Source organism: Coregonus clupeaformis, chromosome 26 (genome assembly GCF_020615455.1).
Source record: "Coregonus clupeaformis isolate EN_2021a chromosome 26, ASM2061545v1, whole genome shotgun sequence".
Taxonomy (NCBI): Eukaryota; Metazoa; Chordata; class Actinopteri; order Salmoniformes; family Salmonidae; genus Coregonus; species Coregonus clupeaformis.
Window position 1 is genome coordinate 35940880 of NC_059217.1, and position 13485 is coordinate 35954364.

At 44.0% G+C, this 13485-nt stretch overlaps 1 protein-coding gene across 9 annotated transcripts in view; it reads right to left on the reverse strand.

Moving 5' to 3' along the window:
* The window catches only part of LOC121540091 (pleckstrin homology domain-containing family A member 7-like), a 171218-nt gene that overhangs the window by 73091 nt on the left and 84642 nt on the right, over positions 1-13485 (reverse strand). For all 9 annotated transcript variants that reach the window (XM_045207838.1, XM_045207833.1, XM_045207837.1 and 6 more), the window contains one exon: positions 215-329. In XM_045207838.1, the coding sequence (XP_045063773.1) occupies positions 215-329 (115 nt within the window). The remainder of the gene's footprint in view (positions 1-214; positions 330-13485) is intronic.

Below are 13485 nucleotides of genomic sequence, written 5' to 3' on the forward strand. Positions count from 1 at the left end.
GAAAGGTCGCTGGTTCGAATCCCCTAGCTGACAAGGAAAAATCTGTCGATGTGTCCTTGAGCAAGGCACTTAACCTCAATAGCTCCTGTAAGTCGCTCTGGATAAGAGCGCCGGCTAAATGACTAAAACGTAGTTCAAAAAGATAATGCAATTCAAAACGTGTAAAATTGCAGAGGGCTGGGAGAAAGTAAACAGATAAAGTTTTGGGACTGACCTTTGACCCCGAGGCGGTGTCCACAGTGGAGGAGGTAATGGCCGTGGAAGCCTCGCTGATGGTGCTGGAAAGCCGCAAGTCGGCCTGCTGGGGGTTGGACATGCGGCCACCTGGCCTGGTGAGAGACAGACAGGGTCACACAGAGCAGATATGACCGTGTGTGTACACAGTGTCATTGAGAGGATGCAACTCTACACACATAGACCACACACCCTGGAGGGCAAGGACAGACCGGTGTTCTGTGGAGATCAGCCCCTTTGTCTGGACTTTCACCGGAACCTCTCTCTTTCAAGCCTCAGGGCCGTATTAATGCTCTAGGATCATCACACGTACTTTGAGACGCTTTCTGAATACAGGCCCAGGTTAGCAGTGGATTTTATGACCCGTAACAAGCATGTGTGTAAGGCACAATCCTTGCATTCAATATCATAACACATAAAGGCATGCCTTGTATCATTATTGCTATGGTGTTCTATGTTTCATATTGGTTTCATAATACTTGAGTGCAAGGATTGGGGCATACATACACACATACATACAGTGCCTTCAGAAAGTATTCACACCCCTTGACCTTTTCCACATTTTGTTGTGTTACAAAGTGGGATAAAAATGGATTTAATTGTCATTTTTTTGTCAACGAACTACACAAAATACTCTGTAATGACAAAGTGGAAGGAAAAATTATAAAATAAAACACTAACATATCTTGATTAGATAAGTATTCAACCCCCTGAGTCAATACGTTAGAATCACCTTTGACAGCGATTACAGCTGTGAGTCTTTCTGGGTAAGTCTCTAACAGCTTTCCACAACAGGATTGTGCAACATTTGCCCATTACTCTTCTCAGAATTCTTAAAGCTCTGTCAACTTGGTTCTTGATCGTTGCTAGACAACCATTTTCAGGTCTTGCCAATAGATTTTCAAGCACATTTTAGTCAAAACTGTAACTCGAACACTCAGGAACATTCACTGTCTTCTTGGTAAGCAACTCCATTGTAGATTTGCTCTTGTGTTTTAGGTTATTGTCCTGCTGAATGGTGAATTCATCTCCCAGTGTCTGGTGGAAAGCAGACAACCAGATTTTGCTCTAGGATTTAGCCTGTGATTAGCTCTATTCAGTTCATCTTTTATCCAGAAAAACTGCTCAGTCCTTAATAATTACAAGCATACCCATATCATGATGCAGCCACCACTATCATTGAAAATATAGAGAGTGGTACTCAGTAATGTGTTTTATTGGATTTGCCCCAAACATAACACTTTGTATTCCAGACAAAAGGTTTCTTAGCATTTTTTTTGGAATATTGTTTTGGAATATTTTTATTCTGCACAGGCTTCCTTCTTTTCACTCTATAATGTTGTTGATCCATCCTCAGTTTTCTCCTGTCACAGCCATTAAACTCTGTAACTGTATTAAAGTCATCATTGGCCTCATGGTGAAATCCCTGATCGGTTTGCTTCCTCTCCGGCAACTGAGTTAGGAAGGACGCCGGGATCTTTGTAGTGACCAAAGTGCAATTAATAACTTCACCATGCTCAAAAGGATATTCAATGTCTGAAATAGGTGCCCTTCTTTGTGCGGCATTGGAAAACCTCCCTAGTCTTTGTGGTTGAATCTGTGTTTGAAATTCATTGCTCGACTGAGGGACCATACAGAGATGTGTGTGGGGTACAGAGATGAGGTAGGTAGTCATTAAAAAAAATATGTTAAACACTATTATTGCACACAGAGTGAGTCCATGCAACTTATTAATTGACTTGTTAAGCAAATCTTTACTCCTGAACTTATTTAGGCTTGCCATAACAAAGGGGTTGAATACTTATTGACTCAAGACAATTCAGCTTTTTATTTGTAATTAATTTCTAAAAGATTCTAAAAACATAATTTGACTTTGACATTATATAGGCCAGTGAAGCTTTCATATAGCCAGTGACACAAAATCTGAATTTAATCCATTTTAAATTCAGGCTGTAATACAACAAAATGTGGAAAAAGTTATCACCAAGCATGTACAGTATATACAGTGCCTTCAGTAAGTATTCACATGCCTTGACCTTTTCCACATTTTGTTGTATTGCAGCCTGAATTTAAAATGGATTAAATTCAGATTTTGTGGAAATCTGGCTAAAGGTTTGCACACATCTCAGGAGGGATTTTGTTCCACTTCTCTTTGCAGATCTTCTCCAAGTCATTAAGGTTTCGAGGCTGACGTTTGGCAACTCAAACCTTTAGCTCCCTCCACAGATTTTCTATGGGATTAAGGTCTGGAGACTGGCTAGGCCACTCCAGGACCTTAATGTGCTTCTTCTTGAGCCACTCCTTTGTTGCTTTGGCCGTGTGTTTTGGGTCATTGTCATGCTGGAATACCCATCCACGACCCATTTTCAATGCCCTGGCTGAGGGAAGGAGGTTCTCACCCAAGATTTGATGGTACATGGCCCCGTCCATCGTCCCTTTGATGCGTTGAAGTTGTCCTGTCCCCTTAGAAGAAAAACACCCCCAAAGCATAATGTTTCCACCTCCATGTTTGACGGTGGGGATGGTGTTCTTGGGGTCATAGGCAGCATTCCTCCTCCTCCAAACACGGCGAGTTGAGTTGATGCCAAAGAGCTCGATTTTGGTCTCATCTGACCACAACACTTTCACCCAGTTCTCCTCTGAATCATTCAGATGTTCATTGGCAAACTTCAGACGGGCATGTATATGTGCTTTCTTGAGAAGGGGGACCTTGCGGGCGCTGCAGGATTTCAGTCCTTCACGGCGTAGTGTGTTACCAATTGTTTTCTTGGTGACTATGGTCCCAGCTGCCTTGAGATCATTGACAAGATCCTCCCGCGTAGTTCTGGGCTGATTCCTCACCGTTCTCATGATCATTGCAACTCCACGAGGTGAGATCTTGCATGGAGCCCCAGGCCGAGGGAGATTTACAGTTATTTTGTGTTTCTTCCATTTGCGAATAATCGCACCAACTGTTGTCACCTTCTCACCAAGCTGCTTGGCAATGGTCTTGTAGCCCATTCCAGCCTTGTGTAGGTCTACAATCTTGTCCCTGACATCCTTGGAGAGCTCTTTGGTCTTGGCCATGGTGGAGAGTATGGAATCTGATTGATTGATTGCTTCTGTGGACAGGTGTCTTTTATACAGGTAACAAACTGAGATAAGGAGCACTCCCTTTAAGAGCATGCTCCTAATCTCAGCTCGTTACCTGTATAAAAGACACCTGGGAGCCAGAAATCTTTCTGATTGAGAGGGGGTCAAATACTTATTTCCCTCATTAAAATGCAAATCAATTTATAACATTTTTGACATGCGTTTTTTTCTGGATTTTTTTGTTGTTATTCTGTCTCTCACTGTTCAAATAAACCTACCATTAAAATTATAGACTGATCATTTCTTTGTCAGTGGGCAAACGTACAAAATCAGCAGGGGATCAAATACTTTTTTCCCTCACTGTAGCACTGAAACTAAACCTATGAAAGCACAAGGAGACCCGCATAACCCTTCATTTTTATAAGCACTAGGAACAAACAGTGAAAACTCAACATCTGCACACGCATAATTCCTCAGCGCTTCGCCGTACAGAACTCTGACAATGCAGATATCGCCTCTACATCTACGACTCTGACAATTACTCTGTCATCGTGAGAGAAGAAGAGAACACTTTCAAGGACTGGCACTTATGAAGGGCACACTGCCAGGCAATTAAGGCTGTGACAGCCAGAAGTCAGGCTTTTCAGCACATTGGACATTATTATCACTCTGGGTCTCCTGAGAGTTGCCACTCTGGAATAAGGGTCTTAAAGGGATAGTTCACTTTTCTAATTAATTTTAGTTTTTTACCCCCCACAAGTTTTAGCTTATTTTCGAATTCCCTAAGGTGTCGTCATTTCCTCCAAACCTTTTTTTGAATTCGTTAGCTTTTTATTCAGCAACGCCCAGAATCTCCTGGCTAGCATTTTTGGAGAATGTAGCAATTGCTAGTGGACATATCATTTAGCGGTGCATTTGAAAGCATGGGAAAAGATAACCGGATAACGAATTTAAAAACATTTTGGATGAAACAACCACACCCTAGGGATGTCGAATATGAGTGAAACGTACAAAAAATTTGAACTATCCCTTTAATAATGGCAATAAGGGCCTTTGGCTTCGGCTCTCATTGTCGGCTCTATTTGGGGACACACTGACGTACAGTGAGGAGGAAAGCACCGTGGTCACATTTGTAGTGTGGTGTGGTGTGGTGTCGAGCAGTATCATGTAGAGTCAAGTAGTGTAGCTTACGTGTTGGGTCGAGTGTAGTTTACTGTAGTGTAGTCGTGTACTGGTGTCGTGTCATATGGTGTAGAGTAGAGTAGAGTAGAGTAGAGTAGTGTAGAGTAGAGTAGAGTAGAGTAGTGTAGTGTAGTGTAATTGTGTACTGGTGTAGTGTAGTGTAGTGTAGTGTGTAGTGTTAGTGTTGTGTGGTGTTATGTGTAGTGTTGTGTGTTGTAGTGTTGTGTGTAGTGTAGTGTTGTGTGGTGTAGTGTAGTGTAGTGTAGTGTAGTTTACTGTTGTGTAGTCGTATAGTGTAGAGCCGTGTCGTGTAGTGCCCCCAAATAGTGGCCATTTTCATCTCTTTTCTGATGTGTTTGGGGACATGACGTTAGACCTAGATACTGTACATAGAGTAGTCTAGAAGGTTAGACCTAGATACTGTACATAGAATAGTCTAGAAGGTTAGACCTAGATACTGTACATAGAGTAGTCTAGAAGGTTAGACCTAGATACTGTACATAGAGTAGTCTAGAAGGTTAGACCTAGATACTGTACATAGAGTAGTCTAGAAGGTTAGACCTAGATACTGTACATAGAGTAGTCTAGAAGGTTAGACCTAGATACTGTACATAGAGTAGTCTAGAAGGTTAGACCTAGATACTGTACATAGAGTAGTCTAGAAGGTTAGACCTAGATACTGTACATAGAGTAGTCTAGAAGGTTAGACCTAGATACTGTACATAGAGTAGTCTAGAAGGTTAGACCTAGATACTGTACATAGAATAGTCTAGAAGGTTAGACCTAGATACTGTACACAGAATAGTCTAGAAGGTTAGACCTAGATACTGTACACAGAATAGTCTAGAATATTAGACCTAGATACTGTACACAGAATAGTCTAGAAGGTTAGACCTAGATACTGCACATAGAGTAGTTTATGAAAAGGTATAGAAGGAACACTGACAATAAAAGCAATGACAAACTGCTTCAGAATACAGCTTTGGTTCTAGAATATTACAATATCACAACATAAAAGGTCACTCATGACCTCATTCCTGATATTTTCAGAGAGTAAGTGCGTGTATAAATACTCAGCGTGAGGCCTTGTGGAGGTGGAAACATGCTCTTTGCACTCCCGCCCCATTTCCCGTCTGTCTGTGGCCCAGGTGTTTAAAATCCACCCTGCCGCTGCCATGGCGACAGTCAACAAAAGCGTTGCCCTGCCGGCGGGTCAGTGATCCCTCAGGTGACCAAGTCATCACATTGCTAACGTAGCTCTGTCTGTGATCACCAGATAACACAGCAATGAGGAGACCATCACCGAAACAAAGACGGTTCTGCCGAGTTGTTCTGAGGAGTTATATGAGGAAGGAAAGAGAAGAAGGCTCCACACCACTCTCTCACTTGAGTATCTTACCTAGTTATTTACAGATTATCTCATTTCGCACCTCTCCCTGTAGGCTTTACAGACGCTCCCCACCCAATGAGGAGGGGAGGGGGAGAGAAAGAGAGAGAGAGGTTAAGAATCAGGGTGTGAGAGACCGAGAGAGAGAGATAGAGAGAGAGAGAGAGAGAGAGAGAGAGAGACAGAGAGAGAGAGACACAGAGAGAGACAGAGCGAGACAGAGCGAGACAGAGAGAGAGACAGAGCGAGACAGAGAGAGAGACTGAGACAGAGATAGAGACAGAAAGAGAGAGAGAGAGAGACAGAGACAGTCTGAGCCCTGCACTCTTCAATTTTTACATCAACGAATTGGCCACTATTCTAGAAAAATCCTCAGCCCCTGGTGTTAGTCTCCACAATTCAGAGGTTAAATGTCTGCTCTTCGCAGATGACCTATGCCTGCTGTCACCCACAGCACATGGCCTACAGCAGAGCCTGGACCTGCTAGAGCAGTACTACCAGACCTGGGCCCTGGCAGTAAACCCCAAAAAGACTAAAATAATGATTTTCCAGAGAAGATCCAGATCTCAGGGAATGAGACCAAAGTTCTCAATTGGTACAAAATATATAGAGTACTGCACACACTACAATTACTTAGGTTTAAAAATAAGCTCAACTGGACACCTTAATGATGCAATGAATGAACTGAGAGAGAAAGCACGCAGGGCATTCTACCCCATTAAATTCAAATTGAAATACCTATTAAAATTTGGCTAAAACTAATTGAATGTGTCATTGAACCAATTGCACTTTATGGCAGCGAGGTCATGGTTCCACTTGGAAAACAAGATTTCACCAAATGGGACAAACACCCCATTGAAACCCTGCATGCAGAGTTCTGTAAGATTCTCCTACATGTCCAGAGGAAAACTACAAACAATGCATGCAGGGCAGAATTAGGTCAATATCCACTAATAATAAAAACTCAAAAAAGAGTAATTAGGTTTTGGAAACATTTAAAATACAGTGACCCCCTCTCATATCATTACCAAGCCCTGCAATGCCAAGAGCTGAGCAAAGACAATAGTCCCCTCATCCAGCTGGTCCTGGGGCTGAGTTCACAAACCTGTTCTACTAACACACTAACGCCTCAGGACCAGAACATCCAATCAATCAGAATAAACCAAATTACAACACAGTCAAAACAAAACTACATTGCTTATTGGGAAAAACAAGCACAAAGTAAAATGCAGTGCTATCTGGCCCTAAATCGACAGTACACCGTGGCTAACTATTTGACCATGGTTACTGATCAAAACCTTAGAAAAACCTTGACAAAGTACAGGCTCAGTGAGCACAGCCTTGCCATTGAGAAGGGTAGACACAGGAAAACCTGGCTCCCTGTAGAGGAAAGGCTGTGCAACCACTGCACCACAGCAGAACCTGAGACAGAGCTGCATTTCCTGACAAAGTGTCAAAAATATAAACAATTAGAGTGTAATTTCCCCAAATTTGAAACCGTTTTTCAAGGTTTCAAAGACCTCTCTGATGAGAATAGGCTACCCGTCCTGTTGATGGAGGACGCAGAGAGCTGTGGGTTGGCAGCGCACTACATTGCTGCCTGCCATAAGATGAGGGACAGTGTTCGAAAAACCAACCAACCTGCACATGTCCTCTATATTGTTATTGTTCAATGGTTATTTTGGTTATTGTTGTTACTGTTCTCCCGTTGACAATATTGATTATTATTATTTTAATTAATGTTAATATTGTAAATATCCGAAGTAAGCTTTGGCAATATGTACATTGTTACGTCATGCCAATAAAGCACATTAAATTGAATTGACAGAGAGAGAGACAGAGAGTGGGAGAGAGTGGGAGAGAGAGAGAGAGATACAGAGAGACAGAGGTACAGTGCCTTGCAAAAGTATTCATCCCCCTTGCCATTTTTCCTATTTTCCAACCTGTAATTTAAATTGATTTTTATTTGGATTTCATGTAATGGACATACACAAAATAGTCCAAATTGGTAAAGTGAAATGAAAAAATTAACTTGTTTCAAAAAATTATACAAAATAAATAACGGAAAAGTGGTGCATGCATATGTATTCACCCCCTTTGCTATGAAGCCCCTAAATAAGATATGGTGCAACCAATTACCTTCAGAAGTCACATAATTAGTTAAATAAAGTCCACCTGTGTGCAATCTAAGTGTCACATGATCTGTCACATGATCTCAGTATATACAGTGGGGGGAAAAAGTATTTAGTCAGCCACCAATTGTGCAAATTCTCCCACTTAAAAAGATGAGAGGCCTGTAATTTTCATCATAGGTACACGTCAACTATGACAGACAAAATGAGATTATTTTTTCCAGAAAATCACATTGTAGGATTTTTTATGAATTTATTTGCAAATTATGGTGGAAAATAAGTATTTGGTCAATAACAAAAGTTTCTCAATACTTTGTTATACAGTGGGGAAAAAAAGTATTTAGTCAGCCACCAATTGTGCAAGTTCTCCCACTTAAAAAGATGAGAGAGGCCTGTAATTTTCACCATAGGTACACGTCAACTATGACAGACAAAATGAGAAAAAACAATCCAGAAAATCACATTGTAGGATTTTTAATGAATTTATTTGCAAATTATGGTGGAAAATAAGTATTTGTTCAATAACAAAAGTTTCTCAATACTTTGTTATATACCCTTTGTTGGCAATGACACAGGTCAAACGTTTTCTGTAAGTCTTCACAAGGTTTTCACACACTGTTGCTGGTATTTTGGCCCATTCCTCCATGCAGATCTCCTCTAGAGCAGTGATGTATTGGGGCTGTCGCTGGGCAACACGGACTTTCAACTCCCTCCAAAGATTTTCTATGGGGTTGAGATCTGGAGACTGGCTAGGCCACTCCAGGACCTTGAAATGCTTCTTACGAAGCCACTCCTTCGTTGCCCGGGCGGTGTGTTTCGGATCATTGTCATGCTGAAAGACCCAGCCACGTTTCATCTTCAATGCCCTTGCTGATGGAAGGAGGTTTTCACTCAAAATCTCACGATACATGGCCCCATTCATTCTTTCCTTTACACGGATCAGTCGTCCTGTTCTCTTTGCAGAAAAACAGCCCCAAAGCATGATGTTTCCACCCCCATGCTTCACAGTAGGTATGGTGTTCTTTGGATGCAACTCAGCATTCTTTGTCCTCCAAACACGACGAATTGAGTTTTTACCAAAAAGTTATATTTTGGTTTCATCTGACCATATGACATTCTCCCAATCCTCTTCTGGATCATCCAAATGCACTCTAGCAAACTTCAGACGGGCCTGGACATGTACTGGCTTAAGCAGGGGGACACGTCTGTCACTGCAGGATTTGAGTCCCTGGCGGCGTAGTATGTTACTGATGGTAGGCTTTGTTACTTTGGTCCCAGCTCTCTGCAGGTCATTCACTAGGTCCCCCCGTGTGGTTCTGGGATTTTTGCTCACTGTTCTTGTGATCATTTTGACCCCACGGGGTGAGATCTTGCGTGGAGCCCCAGATCGAGGGAGATTATCAGTGGTCTTGTATGTCTTCCATTTCCTAATAATTGCTCCCACAGTTGATTTCTTCAAACCAAGCTGCTTACCTATTGCAGATTCAGTCTTCCCAGCCTGGTGCAGGTCTACAATTTTGTTTCTGGTGTCTTTTGACAGCTCTTTGGTCTTGGCCATAGTGGAGTTTGGAGTGTGACTGTTTGAAGTTGTGGACAGGTGTCTTTTATACTGATAACAAGTTCAAACAGGTGCCATTGATACAGGTAACGAGTGGAGGACAGAGGAGCCTCTTAAAGAAGAAGTTACAGGTCTGTGAGAACCAGAAATCTTGCTTGTTTGTAGGTGACCAAATACTTATTTTCCACCATAATTTGCAAATAAATTCATAAAAAATCCTACAATGTGATTTTCTGGAAAAAAAATTCTCAATTTGTCTGTCATAGTTGACGTGTACCTATGATGAAAATTACAGGCCTCTCTCATCTTTTTAAGTGGGAGAACTTGCACAATTGGTGGCTGACTAAATACTTTTTTTCCCCACTGTATACCCTTTGTTGGCAATGACACAGGTCAAACGTTTTCTGTAAGTCTTCACAAGGTTTTCACACACTGTTGCTGGTATTTTGGCCCATTCCTCCATGCAGATCTCCTCTAGAGCAGTGATGTTTTGGGGCTGTTGCTGGGCAACACGGACTTTCAACTCCCTCCAAAGATTTTCTATGGGGTTGAGATCTGGAGACTGGCTAGGCCACTCCAGGACCTTGAAATGCTTCTTACGAAGCCCCTCCTTCGTTGCCCGGGCGGTGTGTTTGGGATCATTGTCATCCCTGACATTCCAGCCTGCTACCAGACAATGACACTAGACGTCATTCCAGCCTGCTACCAGACAGCGACACCTGACGTCATTCCAGCCTGCTACCAGACAGCGACACTAGACGTCATTCCAGCCTGCTACCAGTCAACGACACTAGACGTCATTCCAGCCTGCTACCAGACAATGACACCAGACGTCATTCCAGCCTGCTACCAGACAACGACACTAGACGTCATTCCAGCCTGCTACCAGACAGCGACACCAGACGTCATTCCAGCCTGCTACCAGTCAACGACACTAGACGTCATTCCAGCCTGCTACCAGACAGCGACACCAGACGTCATTCCAGCCTGCTACCAGACAACGACACTAGACGTCATTCCAGCCTGCTACCAGACAGCGACACCAGACGTAATTCCAGCCTGCTACCAGACAACGACACTAGACGTCATTCCAGCCTGCTACCAGACAGCGACACCAGACGTCATTCCAGCCTGCTACCAGTCAACGACACTAGACGTCATTCCAGCCTGCTACCAGACAACGACACTAGACATCATTCCAGCCTGCTACCAGACAGCGACACCAGACGTCATTCCAGCCTGCTACCAATCAATGACACTAGACGTCATTCCAGCCTGCTACCAGACAACGACACCAGACGTCATTCCAGCCTGCTACCAGACAACGACACTAGATGTCATTCCACCCTGCTACCAGACAGCGACACCAGACGTCATTCCAGCCTGCTACCAGACAGCAACACCAGACGTCATTCCAGCCTGCTACCAGACAGCGACACCAGACGTCATTCCAGCCTGCTACCAGTCAACGACACTAGACGTCATTCCAGCCTGCTACCAGACAGCGACACTAGACGTAATTCCAGCCTGCTACCAGTCAACGACACTAGACGTCATTCCAGCCTGCTACCAGACGACACCAGACGTCATTCCAGCCTGCTACCAGACAGCGACACCTGACGTCATTCCAGCCTGCTACCAGACAGCGACACTAGACGTAATTCCAGCCTGCTACCAGTCAACGACACTAGATGTAATTCCAGCCTGCTACCAGACAGCGACACTAGACGTAATTCCAGCCTGCTACCAGACAGCGACACTAGACGTAATTCCAGCCTGCTACCAGACAGCGACACCAGACGTCATTCCAGCCTGCTATAAAAATAAGAGGCGGTAACGTGCAGCCTCGATGAGGTGTAGAGCCTGTACACTATAGCCACTCCTGGGACTGAGAGCACCAGCCATGCAGGCCCGTAGGCGCCAGTCTCCCCAGGGGGCCTGTAGGCGCCAGTCTCCCCAGGGGCCCGTAGGCGCTAGTCTCCCTAAGGGGCCCGTAGACAACAGTCTCCCCAGGGGCCCGTAGGCGCTAGTCTCCCCAGGGGGCCCGTAGGTGCCAGACTGGGCCCGAAGGCATAATAAAGTATTTAGATGAGGTTTCAACTTGGCTTTAATGGTTATCTGCTAGGTGGTTTAATGGTTATCTGCTGCCTTTATCAAAAGCGCTGGAACTAGGATATGTGACCTATAGAATATGCCAGGGGTATCCCAATCAGAGCCTGGAGGTCCAGATCACTACTGGTTTTCTGTTCTACCTGTTAATTAATAGGACCCACCAGGTGTCCCAGGTCTAAATCAGTCCCTGATTAGAGGGGAATAATGAAAATCAGCAGTGGAACTGGCTTCGAGGTCCAGATTTGAATTTATCTTATGTAATGATGTCATTTGCAGTTCATCAGGAGTCTCCACATATTTAAATAAGCCTATAATGTTGTGGGTCTGTGCCATCATCTTATCGGTCGTCATGACAACACATTTCAATATGACTGGCCCTAGTACAGACCTTGCTGGTTCACAGAGCAACACTTGTGATCTATGTGGGTGTTGTACCTCCTTTAGATGACTGCACTGATTGTAAATGGCTCTGAATAACAATAACTTGGAGCAACACCAAACCACAGGTACTGTTAGGTTACATTGTATCCCACAATTGTCATGACGTCATGTCTTTTGAAGCATTGTGCCTTCTGAGGCACCAAAACATAGTTTTCAATACTAGCCAGCAGCATACCACACTGCATCCCACTGCTGGCTTGGCTCGGCTCTGAAGCTAAGTAGGGTTGGTCCTAGTCAGTCCCTGGATGGGAGACCAGATGCTGCTGGAAGTGGTGTTGGAGGGCCAGTAGGAGGCACTCTTTCCTCTGCTCTAAAAAATATCCCAAGGCAGTGACTGGAGACATTGCCCTGTGTAGGGTCCTGTCTTTCAGATGGGACAATAAACAGGTGTCCTGACTCTCTGCGGTCACTAAAGATCCCGTGGCAGTTATCGTAGGGGTGTTTACCCTGGTGTCCTGGCTAAATTCCCATCTTGGCCACCTAATCATCCCCAGCTTCTAATTGGCTCATTCAACCCCTGTAACTATTCCCCAGGTTGTTGCTGTAAATGAGAATGTGTTCTCAGTCAACTTACCTGGAAAACAAATTGTTCCCCGAAACATTTTCAAGGCTGCAGCTGCATTATGACATTACATAATTATTCTGGTCAAAACAACTAGCTGCACCACCTGTTTGAGAGGTGTTATTTAAAAGAAACTCCACGTTAGGCATACCACACACACTCTGGCCTGTTCCTCTGTATGCGGTAGTAGAGGTTGTGCAGGTTGAGCGGCTGAGTGGCTGACACACATTATCTGCGCAGCTCATATAGCCCTCCACGCCCACAAAGCTGTTAATGAGACGGATCCATCAGAACATGGCAGGGGAATGTGCCCTCCTGTTCTCTGCCAGACACAGGAGGAGAGCGAGAGCGAGAAAGAGAGCGAGAAAGCGAGAGGGGGATCGAGAGAAAGAGAAAGAGAGCGATTGGAGAGAGAGAGAGAGAGAGAGGTGGAGAGAGGTTGAGAGCTGAGCGCTAAGTTGGTGAGTCTGGTATCTCTTTTAATATGCTGCTGTTGTTAGATCCACGGCCGTTTAGCTTTATGTTATTGGAAGGCAGTGCACATGCAATGAGATATTTAAGAGATAAGAAAGTTCTGTATGAACTCATGCTTGTCACGGTAGTTTTGTGGTGAGGTGGAATGACCCTTTGAGCACAACCTTTCCAATCTTTGTCATCTTGTGCCAAAGCGTTGGACCCTGGCACAGGGGTGGTAAACTGGCACTTTGTTCTAAAGGTAGTCTAAATGCACTCATCTCTGGTCCCCCATGTAAGGTTAGGGCACAGGAAGTGAAGCTCAAAAGACTTCTGACAAGGTTCTACCAAC